The sequence below is a fragment of the Conger conger genome, chromosome 14 (assembly GCF_963514075.1).
Source record: "Conger conger chromosome 14, fConCon1.1, whole genome shotgun sequence".
In the NCBI taxonomy this organism is placed as follows: Eukaryota; Metazoa; Chordata; class Actinopteri; order Anguilliformes; family Congridae; genus Conger; species Conger conger.
Window position 1 is genome coordinate 25931119 of NC_083773.1, and position 21338 is coordinate 25952456.

At 43.8% G+C, this 21338-nt stretch overlaps 1 protein-coding gene across 2 annotated transcripts in view; it reads left to right on the plus strand.

Annotated features, from left to right (window-relative positions):
- The window catches only part of LOC133109904 (cadherin-4-like), a 310425-nt gene that overhangs the window by 278209 nt on the left and 10878 nt on the right, over positions 1 to 21338 (plus strand). For both annotated transcript variants that reach the window (XM_061219646.1, XM_061219645.1), the window contains exons 8-11: positions 2821 to 2993; positions 8018 to 8155; positions 14602 to 14787; positions 16054 to 16307. In XM_061219646.1, coding sequence (XP_061075630.1) covers positions 2821 to 2993; positions 8018 to 8155; positions 14602 to 14787; positions 16054 to 16307 — 751 coding nt within the window. The remainder of the gene's footprint in view (positions 1 to 2820; positions 2994 to 8017; positions 8156 to 14601; positions 14788 to 16053; positions 16308 to 21338) is intronic.

Here is a 21338-nt window from a genome sequence, read left to right on the forward strand (position 1 = left end):
TGCCCCAGGTAGATATGAAAGTGGCATCGGTGGCTGGAGTTAAGTGTCCGCTGCAGGGCAGTGTGCTGTCTGCCAGTCTTCAGTGAGGGGTGTGTGCCCTCTTTCTCACCTTCTCTCCCAGATAATTCCCCTCTCCATTCTCTCTCTCTCTCTCTCTCTCACATGCGTTCACACACACACTCACTTTCTCATTTTCTATCACACATCGCTTCTGCTCGTTATTGTGCAAATTATTAGCATGTCTTAAACACCGTAACTCCAATTATTAACTGTGTTATCTCATTAAAATACACACGGAACATTAAATATTTGGGCTTGTTTTCTGAGAATGCGCTTTTGTTTAGTTCCCCTCTCTCCTCGGAGTTCAAGCATCTCTATATATCTATATTTATCTCTCTCTCTCTCTCTCTCTCTCTCTCTCTCTCCACCCTTCTGTGCTATTGACTTCAAGGCAAAATGCTCTCACGTTCTCCACAATGTGAATAAAAGAGTTTCACTAATACATAAACACAATATATAACATATAAACGTAAAGAGCAATTTACCATAAGGTTCTTGAGGAATACTGCTTATTAGTGTTTTTCACATATTTTTGCATTTTCAGCTGTTTTTATGTTTTTTCCCTACTAGGAATACGCCATCTTATTTATAGGCCTTCTATCAGTTTATGACATTCCATACCTTCTATCGGATTGTGACATAGCAGATTAGCACCCTCATTCCATGGGAAGTGGGGATAGCCCTTCTCCTCCCATCACTGCTTCTGGGACTAGTACTTCAGCTGGCACAGCCAGCTCTAGGCAGCATACGTGATCGCCTAAGGTGCCATTCATCTGGTGGGGTGAAGAAGAAGATGAAGAGGAGCAACAAGAAGTGTACAATATACTCAGAATAGGAAGAAGATACTTTGGAGAAGAAGATGATGATACTGTTTGATGAAGAAGAAAAAGAAGAAGAAGAGTTACTCTTTTGCGATACGGTTGCCCTGGGATGTTTCATGACCACTGTGAGTGCAGACAGGAAGCACTTTGAGACCGGAACAGAGAGGGTCCGTTGAGGGGAGAATAATTGTACCACTTATCATCACTTTCTGTCTCTCTTTTCTTTTTTAAATCTTTTCCTCGGGCAGGTGACAAATCTAGCTTTGAGATGTAATGAAGTTTGAAATTACCCAGTGACAAGCGCCGTCACTGAAATGATGGCGCTGTCTTTGGCAATTAGAGCGCTGTTGAAGCACCTGTGGCGGAGGTAGCGGGCCCTGTGAGTGCGGGGCCCCTGCGCTCAGCCGCAGCGAGGGCCTAAGCACATTAGTGATGGAGAGTGACATTTCCCAGAGATGGGGAGAGGTGAGCCGCCATTCCAGCTCTGAGATGCTTTAATTGCCTGGCCGAACGCATGAGGCTGGCTGACAACTGAGGCTTAGGCTCTCAGAGACTCAGGACTCTCACCAATCACAAATCTCAGTCAGGGGTGGAAAGCAAGGTTACTTTTTTTCCCTCCCCAGAGCCTTAAATTGTTGTGTGTTTATCCATAATTGCGACACAAACGTGGCGAACAGCACACCATTAAGGGCTGCCCTGCAGCTGAAGGCTTGGGTAATAGATGATGAAAATGGTGCTGGTCAGAGGTGCAGTCCCTTCTGCTGCACTTTGTACTCTCTCTTCCCATTACTTAAAGCACTGAGTAAGACTATAGACATGGTGTTGGCTGTTTGTGCGTCTACAATATTTCTATAAGCTGTGTGTGTTTGTGTGTGCGTGCTTGTGCTTGCGCATGAGTGATTGTGGTGTGTACCTTGATTCAATTTATTCATTCTCATTTCCTGGGAAAAATCAGTATGAAAACTAGGAAGTAATTTGAGCTTGATAGCAGTCGTGATATGTCACTCTGAACTATTTGCACAGCCTTTAATAAAGAACTTCAGATTCAGTCCTGACATTATGAGCCTGACGCACTGGCCTAGCAACCAGGCAGTTCTGCCTCTGTGGAAGATTTTCATTGTAATGGCGGTCCCTCAACTTCAGTGTTAGTTGAAATCTGGAGTTACGTCGCAATGTATTAAATTCTATATTGGGAAGTATTTTCATTTGAATCCACTGAAAAAGATCAAATCATCCAAGTATCTGTGTGTGGCGGTTGCTGCAGTCCAGACCGAATCTGTGGAGGGAGAGAGGCTTTTGTTTGCTGCACACTTGACAAGCATTAGTACCAAAACCACACTGTATTCATGCATGTTCCTTCTTGCATATGTGTCTGTTGATTTCAGTGAGAAAATCCCATCAGTCACACTCCAGCCATGCTTGCATGTGTGACTTTCTCAGGGAGAATAACGGATGCATAACCAGAAACCCACACTGCACACTTCAGTCTAAAGTGCCCCCATGCCCTCTATGGAGAGGAAGGCCTGATTAACACAGAAGGGTGAATGGGATGACACAGGCAATTTTAGTCTTTTCAAGGTTTTAAATGTTTTTCTCTGTTATTCATATATTGAGTATAGATTTACCATGTGTATGGAAAACCAGTCATGTATTTTAATGTATGATAATACTGTCAACTGCCATCTTTTACAAGAGAACGGTTCAATTACATTGTGTGAGTTGTTTAGACATGATTTGCTAGCTGTGTTCATCTATATAATTTAGCTATATGAGGATATTTCTTGACTGGTCATATACTGTATAAAGCCTGTCTTTGCATTCTGTGAAAATAACCATTCTGATTTGAATAAACTTATTTTGGCTGTGAGAAAATACTCCATTACTAAAACAAGAGGCATAGAGATGTGCACAGTGACGGTCGGCTGTTCTTCATCCTCAGGCTCTTATGTGATGAAGGTTACCGCCAACGACGCTGACGACGACACTACGGCCAACGGGATGGTGCGCTACCGCATCCTGTCCCAGTCACCCCGCAGCGCCATCCCCAACATGTTCACCATCAACAGCGAGACGGGCGACATCGTGACCGTAGCCCCCGGGCTGGACCGCGAGGTGAGCGTCGCAGAAAGCGCCACGTTCCCACACACGAAGAGAGAACACGCCACAGTGCCAGCTACTGCCAAAAGCGCTTGTTCTGCCATTTCCACATGGGAAACCCCTTTTTATGTGAGGATGCTAGCTGAATTCTTTGTATCAGGGTGCTGTTTTTTTTGATAATTATCCCATGTGAACCCTCTCTTGGGGGTTTTCCATTGCTTGTCACTTGCTCTACGGTTGTTTTGACAATGACTTTCTCAATGTCTGTCATTGACCCATGTCTCCACTTGTTTAAACGACATTGTTCATTAAATCATGCAACCCCTTCACCATTATCATTCCTGAACTGTTGCCATCCGTGACATTTTGACGTGTCAGCTTTTCTGTCCTCCATTGCACACTGCTGTTCAATTCAACTGTGAAATGGATGTGTTTAATTGAATCAATCTTTATTCAACTGTGTGAATATATTGAAAGACGTGAAAGATGCTGAAATGAATTTGGTCCCCATATTTAGTCGATTAGACAGATGCACTCTAATCACTGTTCCTAACACTAGACTATAGAGGTCAGATTTAACAGTTAACCGATGAACTTCAAATCAAAGCAAGTAAGAGTAATATTACATTGTGTTGTCCTTAAATGCATCAAGACATCAAGTCTGCGGCCTACTGACATCACCAAACATTTGTTCTTTGGAAGTGCCTTTCCAGTCCTTCACTGCAGCCACTTGATCTTTGTTTCAGGGCATTTCTGTCTTCAGTCTCAACACTGTCTTTAACTATTGCCTGCAGTCACAGAGAAATGGAGTATAAGTTTACCCAAATTAATTAATCTTTATATGGAATTAATGCACTTAATTGAATTAATTATTCACAAACAACCAACAGTAGCAAGCAGCTTCATAGGTGTAGGGAAGTTTATGGAAATGACATTTGCCAATGTCAGGAGGACATAGTCCCCAAAATGGTGTAGAGTAATAAAGATAAAGGAGACTAACCATTGGCTGTACCTTCTGCAAACCCAATAATAATCATAATCACAATAATCATCTTAATAACAACAACAACAACAATCCAGAACAGGAAGCGGTGTGTATACCGGTCAGTAGACTGCCGCTGTCGTTGGTGCTGAAGGTTTCGTACACTTTCCCTTTCTCTGGGTAGAGTCGGATGTGTTTGCACTGAAATCTGGGTGATAACCAATTGCCTAAAACAGGATTATCGCTGTTCCCTTGACAACACTGTTGGCAGCCCGCTTGACTCAGCATGACAGTTGCCGAGCACCAAGGTGCAGGTCATTGAGCTGCGGGATGATAACGATGAGGATGTTTTCAGAAAGCGGAAAATACTTCTGTGAAATTTAGACACAGCTCTCCCTTCATCCAGGTGAATGCATAAGTTCTTATATGGCTGGGGTGTGCGGGTCCCCTTAGATCACACACACTGTAGGGATGCTTAAATAACTCAACTTGTAAAAATTCGAGCTGTAAGGCAATCATTCAATCAAATTTTATATGGTGCTCTTAACAAGGAAATGTCACAGGGAAATTCATGGAACCCATTGACGTTACAGCACGCACATTTCCATCAAAACGATGCACTGGATGACAAGCAAGATGACGTGATTCATCCTTCATTCTTTTATGGGACATTTCAGTAGGCTGTAGTGCACATCTGTGTGCATGTGCATTATTATTAATTTTATGCAATTGGTAAAAATGTAGGTTAGGTGTATTGCACATCGCACATCACACAATGCCTCTACTGACTGAAACTCTTGCTAGGCTTGGATGGTGGATACGTGAAACTTACTGTGAATGGGTCTGCTATTGCTCATCTCCAGTAGCAGAAGGCATTGTGCTGTTCTCTCTTACTTACTGTACATTACTGTACTTACTGTCTTGCTGTCCAAGTTGTGTGTATGTGTTTGTGTGTGTGTGTGTGTGTGTGTGCCTGCGTTTGTACATGTATGTTGTATATGTATGTGTGGGTGTATTCGGTTGGCTGGGCGTATGAGAGAACAGCTCAGTGCCTCAGTGACTCTGAATAAGATTGTAAGTGACAGTGTAATCACTTCGGTCAGTAGGTGACTGACAGCCTGGAACATAAACTAGAGCCTGAATACTGCCAGTGCCTTATACACACACACACGCATTCGCACGCACACACACACAAACGCACACACACACACACACACACACACACACACATGCACACACACGCAGAATTGACCATAACCTTACTGTAGCTCTATAACTTTCTTCATGAATGTGTTTCAGCTGAACAGTTAATTTTCTCAGGGAATTTGATGTGCAAAATTCACATTCCTTGCCAATTCCTTATATATGCTTATCTTACACAATGTGTTACTGTGTCCCCCATAATCCTTTGGTCACACAACACTTCTGGCACAGTCTTAGGTCTTTGGATTCGCATTCATTTACCCCATACAGCAAAGCCCTTTATTACCAACATTGCCTTTATACTACAGATTAGCATCCCAAGGCCTTGGGCAGTGTTAAAATCGTCTTTTTTGTCCAAGTGGAAAAGATCGCTTATTCCTCTCGGTGAATGATCCGATTTTGCCGAAAGTGAGATCTGCTTTGCAGATCTATAAAACTCATTAGGCCTGCTTCTTTTCCGCGCCGCCTCGTTAGCATTGCAGTGCATAGAAGGATTAGGAGGGTGTTGGTGGGTAAAATCTGTGCCTGGGGGTTAGGGGGGAAGGATCTGGACCCGTGCCTTGCTGGGCTGAAATTGCCTGTCTGTGTCTGATGTCCCAGTTCTTCCCCCTGCTGTGTGTGAGCGCCACCTAGTGCCCGGCCCCCGTTCTCCCTGGCAATTTGACGCCACATCTCTCCCTCAGCACTGTTGACAACTGCAAGGCCTGTCCCCGACCCTGCCTACTCCAACGACAGTCTACTACATCGCACTCAAACTGCCCAAAGAGAAACTCTCAGAAAGAGTATGTGCATTTGTGGCAGACAGAGGCTCGCATAACAAACACAGTGTTATTAAAGGCCAAAATCGTAATCGTATTATATATATCGTATTATATGTTTTGGGGGAATTGTATACAATAAAATGTCCAGTGCTTATTCAACTCTAACGGTGATTACATGAGTCATGTGGACTCCTATACGCCCTGTGAGAGTTAATTTAACACTGGACATTTCACTACTGTATGTTGGACATTTCAGCATATGCCTTCAGACCATTCAGGTCCATGCTCCAGCCAAGGGATGCAGTCACTGACTTGCATGAAACAGGTAAAAAACTTCACGCCAAAACAAACAAACAAAAAAATAAGTTTTGTTCGATGCATTGGACCGCTGATGACACACAGTGGCTTGGCCTATATTTGGAGCTCAGCTCCAAAACAAGGGTCTGAGGTGATTGTGGAGAGTTCAGGGGTTCTGATGGCTGTGCTCTTCCAGGTGTCCAGGCTTCAGCCCCTCAGACAGGGTTGCACGGTGGAGAAAGGGAAAGCCTGCTGTCATATGTGCCCTCTTTAACCTCAAAGCACCTGCCCGAGAACACCTGGTCGCTTAGAGATCGAGCGTCTGGCTCACGGTCTGCTGACCCACTCCGAGGGCATCAGGTGCCTGGTGTCTCAGACAGACTCTTAGTCACTGTGTTCCAGCACACAGGCGCTGTCTGTCCTTCCTCTGGTGCTCACAGAGCTGTGTTTACCTGTCTCCCAGTCACCTCCATCCCCGCGCTAACTGAGCTTATCGATTTCTTAGCTCCTGTTCCCAGAACTGCCTTTCGCATAACATCCCTTCGGTTTAAGCCCGTTCTTTCTTTCTTTTTGCAGTGCTTATCAATAAAATATCACTCACTCTGACAATGTCACCACCCTGACCAGCTCTGATCACAGATAAAAACACAAGCTTTATAAAGCTTGTTATCCAAAAGCCTACATGAAGCATCTATAACACTTTCCTTGACTTGTCAAAGCGACGTTATAAATCATGCATTCCTAAAGCAATGCAATGCTTAAAGGCAGATAGTGTGAAATGTCATGCAAAATACAAGTGGGTACAATTTTTTGCAATCACACAACTGAATATAAAGGATTTTTAAGGATGTTATGAGCTTGAAAAGAAGAAATTAGGCAAGTTTTATACAGGCTTTAGGGACAAGTGCGATGTAAAAACTGTGACCAGCTATACATAAAATACTAGCAGATAATGGCCTGTGCAGTACTGCACCTCCCACAGCGAGTAATTTTTGTCACTGGTCTTACTGCCCCTGACCAGCCCACTGGTCCTCCCAGGCTCGTTACCTCCAGACCCGTGATTTATACGAAAATTAAAAGCAAAAAAAAAATACACACAGAGGAAGCAAACAAAATGGTGGGAATTGTCTGGGAGTTCTCAGTGAGCAATGATCATCCACTCTTGATAATATTTGTGGTGCAGTGTTTTCTGCTCAACGTGCCAGGACTCCTATTAAAATGACTGATGAGCCCGCTACAGCGCACCACACCACAAATGGCTCTTTCACTCATAACCTCCACCCCCACGCTCACTGCCTGCTCTCCACAAGCACTCCCTTACGCTCTGCGATGTCTGCGTTAAACGACAGCGGTGACGAGCTGAGTACGAGGCGCTCTTCTGTCAATCCATCCGTTTGTGTAGCTAATGTCCATTGATCCGCCCGTCTCCATATCTGTCTTTGTCTGTCTGTGTGTATGTATAGAGACAGAGAGAGAGCTCTGCCTGACTGTTAATGTTTATGTCTTTCTGTCTGTCTGTCTGTCTCTGTACCTGTGTATGTGCATAATCATCATTGGTAGGCCGTGTCTTTGTTTTTATGGGAGTGAGCTGTATCGTATCCAGATGGTTAATGCAGGCGACAGGTCTTTGTGATGATGAACTCCGTGTGTGTGAGTGGTGCTTCATTCCTGTGCTGGCAAATGGGTGAATCTCGGCAATAAAAACGTGTTCTCCTCACTGCTGAATACATCCATTCAGACATATCTGCTAGCGTCTATTCACCCGTATGTTTGCTTGTTTGTGCTCTCTATTGCAGAGAGTGTCGCAGTACACCATCATTGTTCAAGCCACTGACATGGAAGGCAACCTCAACTTCGGGCTGTCGAACACGGCTACGGCCCTCATCGCCGTGACGGACATCAACGACCACCCCCCGGAGATGACCTCCAGAACGGTGAGTAAGCATTCTCTTGCATGACCTGCTGAGCTGCTCTAACAAGAAAAATACTCACTGGCCATATATTTGTGTAGAATGTGCTGATTTCCACCTATGGTCTCTTGTTCCAATGACAAAAATCAACCTGATGTATTTTCTGTAATCCACTTTGCATCATTATTAAAAAGAGTGCATGGTCCGAGTAAAAGTGACTGGTTGTGATCATAAAAAGCTGTTTTATATTGGAGAGCTGACCAATGCAAACATACCCAGTAATGCTGTCTCAAAGATCATCTGAGGACGACAGAAAAAAAACAACAGTTCTATTAAATTTGAAAAAGTCTAAAACTTTATTTCAGTGAGCTGTGAAATGGCTCGCTTCTCTTGCAGCACTTGGTTGCTGCAGATTTGCTTAAGCTTTCTTCATTATCAGAAATCCTCTCATTAATCTCTCCCCTCTCTCTCACTCTCCCTTCTCTCTCTCTCTCTGCCCCTCTCCTCTCCCCCCTCTCTCTCTCTTTCTCTCTGTCTCTCTCTCTCTCTCTCTCTGAAGCGGGGTGGGTATTAATCCTCAAAGTTAGTTTGTGTATGTGGTGTGTTTGTGTACCACCAGTCTGTGCTGTATAAACAGCCAGCACACCTGAGGCCACAGAGTATTTGCTAACCAAGCAGTCCGTGGTTCTGTGCTTGCTTACACGCTAACTCAGCCAGACCAGGTGTCTGTATGTGAGCCACTGATGCATTAGAGGCTTACTGGTCTATGAAGATTTAGGCAGTAACCCCAAACATGGTGGGGGTGTATCCATGACACTCGACCTATCAAGCAGAGATAAGGCAGTGCCATTTCACCATAATCACCAGTGTCAACGAGCAGCAGCCACATTCATGATAATGACACTGTAGAAAACTGATCCCACAGCACTGCTGGCCCTGCTGTGAAATCCAGTTATGCCAGCTTGGAAATTGAGCTGGTCAAGCTGATCATAAACTGGTCTAGCTGGGTATGAGATGGTCAACCAGCTTGTGCTGGTAGCTTGTCTGAGCTGGTAGCTGGTTGAGCGAAACCTGATTCTAAGCTTTTTTTCAGCAGGAGCAGTCCCCTCACACAGACAGACTGTTGCTGTTCTGATCACTCTGGGACACACAGTGCTGAATTCAATGCGCTTTTGTCCTCAGGTTCAACTCGTAGAGATAAATACTGTTGAAAAAATGACTTTTCTTTTTCGACTTAACTTTTCGAGTTAAACAACAAACTTTAATTGGATGCAGGTAACTGTTCTTTTTTTGTGCTGCAGTCATTATGGGGTCAGGTTCTGATATTTTCACATGGAGTAATTATGCCTTTTCCACTGGAAGCACCCCCCAGGCAGGCCCAGAGAATGGGGGACAGAGAATGAGAGGCCAATTTTGTCTCCTTGTGTTTCAAATAAGACCAGCTGCGTTGCTCTGGAGATGGATGGGTCTGCTGATGTCACTACCTGAGTTGGCACTGGTGGGGGGGGTTGGGGGTTGTTGTGAGGATGGAGGGAGGAGGATGACTGGATGTGAAAAATAGGAAAAAAGCAGACAAACAGATGAGAAAGTGAGATAGAGAGAATGAGAGAGTGAGAGATATGACATGGCAGTGATACATACACCCTTCCGTCCTCCAGTGGACGTTTGTCCGCAGGTCTCTCCCGCTGCTCCCAGGCTCAGACCTCGACGGAGAATGCCTGCCTTCCCTTCCCTCAGCCTCACAGCTGCAGACCTGTAACTGACATCAGTCTGCACCCCCCTCTCATTCCGCACTGCACAACCGCACCATCTGCGCGTTTTACCTCACTCGCTCCCCTATCGCGCCGAAAAGGCGGCGCTGTTCCGCGCGGGTGCCTTCTCAAGAGCGGCCAGCTGCCGCTCCGCCGTCACGAGCCGACGGGACGAGCTACGCGTCTCCGTCACGGCGGGCGGACGAGAGCTCGGAGAATTCTGTTTTACGTTCGCCGGTTGCGAGCTGCTCTTGTCATTCTTGTTTCTGATTTTCTTGTTTTGTTTTTTTGCGGGGGGGGGGGGGGGGGGTCTGCCTGGCAGGGCAATGGTCCTTGTGGACACAAAGAAGTGCTTTTGATTTTGAAGGATGAGTGAAGAAAGGGTAGGAAGTGACACCTACATTAGTCATTCCTCAGGACTATGCGCGGCCCACGGCACACATCAGTAATGACGTTCAGCATCAGGCTCCGCCACAGCTGCCGGTGTGAGTACACAGGTGTGTGTTTGCGTTCAATTCTCAGGTGAAACGTCATTTAACAGGTGTGTTTGCTGTGTGCTCACAGGTGACCCATTTTATCACGGAGTTGCTTTGGGTATGCGATCACAGGTGTCAAATCCGATACAAAGGCTAGCGATGAAAAGGATCAATACCCTCTTAGCCATGCAAGTTTTCATCCCAAAGCATAAGGACAGCTAATGAAGAAGCTTTAAATAACTGAAAACATTTTAGACCTCCTATTCCCCGTATGTGTGTGTGTGTGTGTGTGTGTGTGTGTGTTGCCAATAAAATGAGTGAGTCTATTTGCGTACTGTGAGCGTCTGAAATGTGGAGTGGCTGTGTGTCTTTGGGTCAATAGTTAGTAAGAGCTCACAAGCTTGCATCACAGCTCCCTCTAGATTCATGGCAGAATGCTTTCATAATCAGCACATCTGCACAACACTGCACTTATCCATTTAATGTGTTTGTCCTAACAACTTACAAGGCCATTATGGCAAACAGCAACAAGCGCAAGAACACGGGTAACTACCATCACCACAACAGAGGAGGCAGTAAAGTAATAGACCTGTCATCCAAAAGCAATCCGGCTCAGCCACTACAAAAATGGATGAAATTAGACATTATGAGTTTGTCGTTTTTAGTGTGTATAAGGAGCACAACATTTGCCCTGGGAATGCACAAATGATGCTGTGTGTTTGTGTATTAGAGACTGTATGGATGAGGTCTAAATGCAGTCTGCAGCCTTATTCCCAAAGAGATACAGGATCTGCTGGGCTTTTTTCCACTTCAAAATCAACAAACATAACAGACTCAAGAAATTGAGTGAGTTGACTGTGTAAACAGTTACATGCATTAATCAATAAAATACTGAGAAGCAGCAGATCCTGTAGCTCTCGATGACAAGGCCTAAAGTCTGGTTCTAAAGTCCTAAAGTGTTTCAGAACCAAACTGGCAGATTTCATCCCCCTTTTTAACTCCTTATAAAATAACTTCACCTTGTGCCTTTTCAAAGTGTTGTAACTTGCTATTAAATTAAGAGTATCCGTCTCAGTGCAGAGAGTATTTTTACTTTGTTTGGAATTTGGATATGACACATTCAAATACTTTGCATAATGTTTTTAGTTGGCTAAAACTTCTGAAAAATATTTCAGGAAAACAGAAGGAGATAGATGACTAAAGGGAATTTTGCATTATGTTATGCGTGGGTATTTTACAGGTTGTGTGTGAGCATGGAGTGCTGGAGGAGGGAGAGATAACATGTGTGCTTAGACTAAAGTCTCTCTCATAATCAGCACTGGCCTTACACCTGCAATGGTTATGTGGCCATCCTACATTATAAGGTTTCAGTTATCTGCTCTGGCCATCTCTAAATATCTTACTTGGTCTCCCAGCTCAGTATGGTGGCCTGTTTCAATGTGAATGTGCTAGATTGCAAATCAAAAATTGTGTAGTGCAGAACAAAAAATGAAGAAAGAAATGCCTTTGTCCCAAACATTATGGAGCTCACTCTATATATTTCTACAGTGGAAAAACAAATAGAGCTAGAAATAGGAAAATAATTCATTTGTCCTAAAATAGAATCTTTCATTTTGTCTTCACTGAGCGCGAGTCTCTTTGCATGGGCAGTCCCGCTGTGCGCAGCAGGAGAGAGCTGACTCTGCCTGTTGTAGCTGGAAGGGAAAGCATCACCAAAGAATATAGAGGAATCTACCTGGCTCCCTAACACCAAGCCACCCCCACCCGTCACAGTGGCACACCCCATGTCAGAGCCAGGACCCCAAAGGAAGGCAGATATGTGGAATGTCTGTTAGAAGAGCCCTAACCCCTTTCTTAAAACCTCTATTATCACCCAGAATCCCTGTCATTCATCACTTGCAAGTCAGGGCATATAATAAACCATATGCAAGCTTCCATAATTATTTGTGCACAGCAGTCTGGCAGACTCTATAAAAATGTTTAAAACTTGCACCAAACATTGCTTGGGGGTGTGAACGCTATGCGAATTCACTATTGTCAAAGAGAGATTTTTAAATCGTTCTTTTGCTCATGTGCTAATATATTTATGAATTCACATGAGACAAAACAGTACCACTTACAAAATCTAATTGAACTGCATCAAGAATAAGTAAAACTGCATTTAGAGACAACAAGTTCCCTAATTTCACATTTTGACAATATGACCCTTTATTTCTCTGTGGGTGAATTCTTAAGGAATGTCAACAAAGGTGCATAGCTTTGATAACCAGGTCCTTAATCTGGGTATGCAATCCTGATTGTGTCCCCCGAAAATCTTCAAAAACATGTGGCTGTGAAAATATTTTCTAAAATATCATTTATTTTACTATTCTTGAATGTTCTTGTGGTGGTTTCGGCATAGTAAAATATGAGGTTCTTGAGATAAAAACCTGGGACAAAAAATAATTGCCTGGATTTCAGAGGATATTGAAAGTCCTGCCCCAAATTCTGGAGGTGTAAAAAGGGTACTTGAATCACACTCACAGACACATGGTTTTTTTACATTTGTGTGAGATATCAGGACCCATGAGTACCCAAACCCAGGAGATTGCATGCTCTTCCACAATTATTTTCAGTTTAAAAATTAAATATTGCCTTTCATACTTACCATGAAATTATTTTATATTATTGTATATGTTTTAAGTACATTGGTAGATGCTCAACAGAAAGAAAGTGCCAACCACATTATGCATGTGCCACCACTGATAAATATTCAATGTTGTATTTTTTTGGTACTGTTGTCGGTGCTGTATCTGTTACTCTTTCTCCATATTTTGTTCCTGCTGTAGTTTCTGGGGCTGTTGCTCCTGCTGTTTTTGCAGCCCATGCTACTGCCGTTATTGCTGTTGGTGTTGGTCTTGTTGTCATTTCCATTGTCGTCACTGGTTATCCTGGAAGAAAACCTATGAGTCAGACAGAAGATGACATCCACAGAAAATCAAATTATTCAAATAGTTCTGCAGTTTAAGCCTTTGGAAAGGGTGTCTCTTTCGTCAGGTGTGCAGTGCATCTTAAAATATGCTCTTCTGCATGTTTGTGCCCAAAGTGGGTGGGAAAAGGAGAATTAAAATCCCACACAGTGAGAGAATCTGCATATTTAATCTGTTTACTGTTTATCACTGTTATGTGGCTGTGGGGGGTGGGAGGGGGTGGAGGATTCAACTCCAGCAGGATAATTAAGCTATTAGTGTAAACAGCAGTGGGCAGATACACTCATAAATGGTTTAAAAATCACAAGAGACACGGGCGTTGAATCACACGGAGCTGTGTGTTGTACATGGCAGTCTGCCCAGTGAAATGCACTAGGACAGATCCCCATGTGGTAGCTGTGAACAGACGCTGTAACTGTGTTTCTTTAGTCATGCCATGTCTCCGAAGCCTTATAGTTTGAAGAAAACTCCATAAGTAGTGGCTGAGCAGACAACCGATGAGTCGTAAAATGGTATTACGCAAAAAATGTACAATAGAGTATTTTCCTCTCCACCATGCTCAAACTCTGTACATATTCGCATCTGCTCTGATGACATTCGCCTGCAGATTATATGGAAAGCAATGGGGAAAGGGCACAGCCCCACTTTGTACCCTTTTAAATTAAACCATTTATTGGGACAAAAGCATTAGGTCACTAAAAAAAGATATGCCCATTTAACTAAATGAAGCATTGCTAGGTTAATAGAGCAAAGTCCACTTCCCTGGAAGGTGTTCTCTGTGTGAGCTACAATTGGATTCATTTCTCCCCTTGTCCTGTATGTAAGCTGTAGTGTTCACATCAGATTAATACTCACAGATGTAGCTGTAACAGCGCATGGCAGGTGTGTCAGATTGAGATTTGACTTGTCTCAGAGGTTGGGGGGGGGGATAAATCTGTCACGCTGTGGAATTAGTTTGTCAGCTGGTGTCATGAGTGCGCACTCCTGCACACTGCCGTGATGAAGGAGACAGGCATGGGCCAGTGGCATGACAGTAACATGTCTTATGTGACTGATGGATTTCACAGAGAAATAGCATTCTCTCTCTGAAACACCTCTGATAATATCCACCGCTGGAAAAAGCGGTTAGCAGAATCATACTCTGGCTGCTGCATATTATAGGTTGTGTTATATGACCAAGACCACGCTGTCCAATCAAAGACAAACACATGATGCATTTTGTAAGACATCCTTATTGACTTCTCCTTCTTTTTTTCCTCTTTCCCTCCTTCCAGTTTTCGGGGGAGGTGCTAGAGAACAGAGAAGACCTACCAGTGGCTAACCTGACTGTAATCGACTTGGATCAGCCACACACTCAAAACTGGAATGCGGTCTATCGAATCATCGGCGGTGACCCATCTGGCCATTTCACTGTCCGCACAGACCCTGTCACCAACAACGGGGTTGTCACCGTAGTCAAGGTGGGTCTCCAGGGAGAGATGATTATGAAGGTGCATCGTTTGCCCTCCCTAATCATTCAGGTCTGGATGTATAGCCCAGGGTGGCATGGTGGCACAGTGGGTAGCACTTACAATAAGAGGGTCCTGGGTTTGAGTCCTGCCCGGGGTCTTTAGTGTGGAGTTTGCATGTTCTCCCTGTATCCACGCCGGGATTCCTTCTGGTACTCCGGTTTCCTTTCCACAGTCCAACGACATGCAGGCTAGCCCAATTGGAGAGTCTAAATTGCCCCTAAGTATAAGTGAATAGTGTGGGTGCCCTGTGATAGATTGGCGACCTGTCCAAGGTGCATTACCCGCCTTTCACCCAATGCATGCTGGGATAGGTTCCCACAACCCCTGTGACCTGGTTTAGCCAAAGGATGGATGGATGTATTCCTACTCACCTGGGCTGGGCCATAACAGCTTCCATCAAGGACATTTCATATAACCTAATGTCTTCACCTTCAGACCGTCTCTTTATAGGAGCAGTCAGAGAACATCTTTTCCCATCAGCAAGTTTCCCCACATAATTTGAAATGTGTCATATCTCTGTCCACTTTAAATTCTGCCTGTTAAACACCGTTCAGCGGCTTCACTTTGAGACAGAATATTAAACACACAGTTCTGTGTGCACCTTCTGATGTTTATTCAGCAAGACCCAATTTAAGTAACCTCTGCTATAAATAGACATGGATGTGCACGTAGGAGTGGTGCCTGTGATCAACTGACAACCCCCCCCCCCATGTGTGGATGTTGACAGAGAAAACTAAAATAATAATGAAACAAACCATTACCTACACAAATTGTTGCCCTCAAACAGCCAACGCAGTTTGATGGGGTTTATTAAATCAATGCTGTACCAAGCAGTGCATTAAATAATACCAGTTGCCTTTGGACTGAAATGCCCATTCTTGTAAGGGGATTCAACAAAGTGAGTTGTTTTGAGATGTTTCCTCTTTCAGAACCCATTCCAAGAATCACGTGTTCAAAAACCACATAAGAATAATCAGACTTATAAGATGAGAGTGGAAAATGGTAGCCTCTCTTATTCTAAGTCGCTTTTTGTTTTCACATGAAGATTGTAGTTCACATTTTAAAAAGTCAGTAACATATGACATATGAACACATGAAGATGCAAACCCAAATTGTCACATTTACCACATTTTGTGTGATTTTCAACATCTGCAAAGGCAAATTTCACGTGATTTCTTTGTAAGGGAAAACTCTCACCCTGCCTTTCTCTCTCAGCCTGTGGACTATGAGATGAACCGTGCTTTCATGCTGAACGTGGTGGTGTCCAATCAAGCCTCCCTGGCCAGTGGGATTCCCTCTTCTCCACTCTCCACTGCTGGGGTCACCATCTCTGTGGTGGACGTGAACGAGCCGCCTGTCTTCCCCTCCAACCCCAAGGTCATCCGCTTTGAGGAGGGCGTTCCAGCTGGGACCACACTCACCACGTTCTCCGCCAATGACCCCGACCGCTTGAGACACCAGACTGTTAGGTACGGTACAGCGGGAGCAATCCACCCTCTCTCTCTCCCTCACACAACTTTGTACTTTCTTTTTTTTTGCTTTTGTAGTCTGTCATGATGATGACTTGTGTCTTCATACATATCAGTAGGTTTTCTTAGTTAAAATCAATGAGCCACGTGGTCTACATGCCAGGTAATGGAGCAAGAAACTGAGAAAGTTTCTATTTGTTTTGTGTGTTTTCAGTCAGACAGAAGTCTTGGTGCATGACTTTTGTTGTGGCGGAGGTAAAATACTGTTAGCTACATCAGCATCATGCAGGGATTCAGGGCTTCTGCAAAAAGGCCTCAGGCAGTCCTCTGATAGCCAGAATCACGGAAGCGTTCAAGTAGTTCTGACAGCTGTCTGGCCTGGCTGCGGAGGGATTTGTATGCAGGTATAAGTGTTCCAGACTTGATTGTTTCCACCTGGGGGGGCAGCGATATTGCTTGTTACACAGTGCCATTAGCACTTAGCGTTGCTCTGTGTGTTAATGATACCACACTGGAGTAGAGGATTTAATTGAGTGACTCCTGGTCAATAAACTGGGGTGGTACTACAGCTACAGTGTATTACAACGCAGACCATGTAGGGCATGAGAGTACTTCTTACAGCCCAATTCATTAAACCATACTACTTAATCACACCTGAGGGGTGACCCCCGACCCTCTTTATCATGTCGGCTGTTTTGTCAAGCTTGTTATTCTCCCGGAGAACCTGTGCATCATGCAGCGCTGCAAGACAGGAAGGACATTTCAACCTCTGCCGCCTTGCTGCACGAGCCTCGATCACGCCGTATGACGTTCGACTTCGGCCATCTTCGCTGACTGCTAATCCCTGCCTTAGGAATACAGATGTATTACGGGCTTTTTCCCGTTTCCAAACGGCATAATAAGGTGGAAAATGGAGAGAAGCGGTGTACGGTAGACGGGTCGGGCTACAGCGCATGAGTGAGAGTGATGGGCCATCCCTGCGACCACCCGCTTCGTCCCTTCCTTGTTTATTACCTCCGGCAAGAGGAACTAAGCCAATTTAGCGCTTCATTTCACAGCAGATGAGAGTAAATTGGGTGTACATACTGATTTAGCTGGTGGGTCCTCTCCTCTCTGCTGCTCTCCGTGATGTCCAGCTACAGTAGTGACGGCAGTGTAGAGGCTGGCAGTGTGTCCCAGGTCCCGTCACACCAGCAGGGCCCCTCCCTGTGTGCTCAGATATCATTCCTCCATATTCCAAGTGTCTACAGGGGATCCCCGGTAGCACTGTTGATTGCCAGCGCATTTTGATTGATTGCCAGTGCATTTTACTGGCTTTTAAAAGAAAACACTTTCCTTTTTCTTTAGTTTTCTCCCTTGCGTGACAACTTCATCTTCCGCAGAGCATATGCCTTCACCGGCCAGCTTTCGCAGATGTGAAAGATCTGGTCCGTGGGAGAAGACACATACGGGCAGCATCATTAGTGCGAGATGGATATAGCTGTTTCCAGCTCCATCCCACACACCTCGTGCCACATCATAACCTGTGTCAGCCTCCACGCCAAAGATAATTAATTCTATTTTTTGATGTCTAACGCATCTCCCCGAACATATCCTGTGTGGGAACAATCGCACACACCTTTATCTAACGCGGTGCCATGTTCAGTTACATCCAGTCCCTCTGATCCTGTCGGCAGCTGTTAATGTGTGCGTGCCATCTGGTGAACTTTCCACACACGTTTTATCATGAAACCAGAAGCCAGGTATTGGTTTTTTTCTGCAATCAATTTAAACTATGGAGAGTGAACTGTGATGACACGAAGGCACCTTGCCTCTTTTAAAGTGTTCGTAATGTCACTTTTGAAGGTGACACAAAGCTGAATATATTTATTTTTTCTTAATTAGTTAGTAGCCTCCAGTAATAAGAGAGGTGGAATTCAAATGCGCTCTCGTACATTAGGTGTGGTGGGAGCAGAGATGGGGACTCAAGTCAGTGACTCACACTTGATTCGAACATACACAGACTCCAGACTCAACTTGCACTTGTCCAAAAATGACTTGAGACTCGACTCGGACTCATCAATAAGGTCTGCCAAATGCCATCGTGCAAATGACGAAGTGAACAATGTCACAAACAATGATTATTTTTTCTGTTATTTATATGAAAAAGAATCCTTAGTTAAAACACACCCAACGTCGTTTTACGCACCATTACATTATTGGTATTTGGTAGACACTCCTGTATTTATCCAGAGCAACGTACAGTTGATTAGACTAAGCAGGAGACAATCCTCTCCTGGAGCAATGCAGGGTTAAGGGCCTTGTTCAACGGCTGTGTGGCCACACTGGGGATCGAACCACCGACCTTGTGTGTCCCAGTCAAGTACCGTAACCACTATGCTACAGGCAGCATCACACCGCGCGCCTTTCTGTTGCAACCAAAGCAACGCCCTACACTCTTAATTGCAGTGATTGCAACTAGCAAAATGTGCATCATTAAAATAGAAGATGCAGGAGCAACCATGTTGAATTTCAAAAAGCCAACTTGAGAAAGGCTTTGCCAAAACTCAGGCGTGGTAGTTCATTCATATACAAATAAATAAATGAAATAACCTCTATTTTTTTGTGTGTGCCCCTGATAATACTTTTTTTTTAGTTGTCACACACTTGATGTCATATAAAAAATATCTTCTACATCTTCTATACCTTCTATTAGCATAGCCATCGTGATGAATTTCTCCCATCATACTGTTGTTTAGGCTGCACTATTCTGGAGACTTGAGACTTGACTCGGGCTCTAGCTCAGAGACTTGAGACTTGACTTGGACTCGTCCCTCAGAGACTTGGAACTTGACTCAGATTGCATTGATGACTTGTGAACATCTCCGGGTGGGAGTCACACAGTTCTTCTCTGTTATTTGCAGTTTTATTGCGTGCGGAAAAGTTATACCATACTTATTTCCCTGCAGCCAGGTATAGATATTTATACTTTCTGACTGCATGAAAGCACCATATAGCATCTGGAGAGTGGCAGACAGACAAATGATGAGACTATAAATTAACATTCAAGGCTTTTTTTCCCTGTACACTTATCAGTGGTTTAACATACACTTGGCACGTGTAGGTGTATATCTAAGGTGCCTGTTTTCAACTGCCTGTCAGTAAGTCAATAGAGTCATTAAGTGATTGTAAATGAACCCTATGGAAGTGCTGTCTACAGGATGCTGTACAGAGAACCACATACCTTTTTGGGGGCACATAACTTGGACATGGATAGGTAGTTACAGAATATACTAATTCATGGGTTCTGGTAAAATTAGGCAGGATTAGAGTGTTACTTACCTACTGTCTGTAGCTACAGCTGAAAATTAATTGTCCCCATTTAGAGACCAAAAGACTTTAACTTGCCTCTCTCATTAATTAATGGATTTCCTGTTTCACTGCTTCCACCCTGTAGCACAGGGTGTGGTAATGTAAGTCTCCCTCTGCAGTCTTCTGGCCTTAATTAATGACTGTTTATACTCTCAGGGCCAGCTCTCGGTTAGGCACCAGTGTATGCCAGCTCCCTGTGCAAGTTGTGAATGAGGCATAAGCAGAATCCCCAGAATGCCACAGTGCTGTACTGATTATTTCAGGAGTGCTTGTGCCCTTGCTTATGCTGGCCATTAGGAAATGCAGGACGGTGTTTATGGGAAAATTCTAATGTGTGGTGAAAATATATTTTGTGCCTGAATACAAATATAAGTGAGTGTGTGAGTGGAGAGTGAATGGATTCAGGTGGAGAGAGACAGGGTGATTTTAGAGAGGCAGGGTGATTTCAACCACGCAGTTTGAATGCTTTCAGAGAGACAGGGTGATTTTAAGCACGCAGTTTGAATGCTTTCAGAGGGACAGGGTGATTTTAACCTCACAGTCTGAATGATTTCAGAGAGACAGGGTGATTTTAATCACGCAGTTTGAATGCTTTCAGTTTGTGAGCTTTCAAAGCAGCCAATAGTGAGATAGTAGAGATGCATAGAAAAACAGCTACTGACAGACTAAATTACATTCATGTTTTAGTTTTGTTAAGAAGCCCTTAACAAGAATGCAGGCTGCCAGGAAACTTGCATGAAATATGGATAGTTATGATGATATTTAGCTAATATTCCTGATTTCCATTGGATGTATAAGAGCATCTTGTTTTTATTAGAACTAGAATAGTATTATCATTGTGTATTTTGTCTCTTTGATATTTTATATTATATAGTGCTATAGTACACTACTGCTGATAAATATGGTGAAAACAGTAACTGTCTGTCTGCCTGTTCGTACATACAGTACAAATGCTTTATGTATAATGTTTTATCAGATTCAACAAAGAGTGAGATGCTTTAATTAGCTTTCTTGCACATCTGACATACAGCAAGGGATTAATTATTGGAAGCACTGTTTCAACAGAATGGAGATATGAGAATCTGCTCTCGGAATTCGTTCGACGGGTCATTAATCAGCCCATTTGGGGGATTTTTTTAATGCTTGAAAAATGAATAATTACGCTTCACATTCATCACTTTATACAGCAAGAACTGTCCTCCCTTTGAACACCGTTATGCACTAATACACTTGCTGTAAGTTTTATTACCTTCTGTAACTATTGTTAGAGATTGTAATTAAAGCGTTCTATTTAACAGTGGACACCTGACACTAAGGGCATTAGAGCATTATGTAGCATGTAGCCCTGTATTGGCCCTGTTTGAACTCTCTGTCAGGAGAACTGTGTTTTGGAACCAGCATTGGACCATGCAGGTGATGAAGGAATCAAGTGGCAAAGTCCTTCATTCTTCACACTCAGGCTCATAACAGTTAACACATTCCCAACAGTTTATTAGATATTTTTTTTACAGTTACTGTCCTCTCATTTGAGGTGGCTACTCTGAGGTCTACGGTTTTAGGCTAAATCTACAGAATAATCATGCCAGAAAACTGTATTTGTTACCTCCTGGTTCCATTGTGCATAGTTTAATTAGGTCTTGGCCTGCAATGCAACTTTATAAATGACTAAAATGGAGGTAA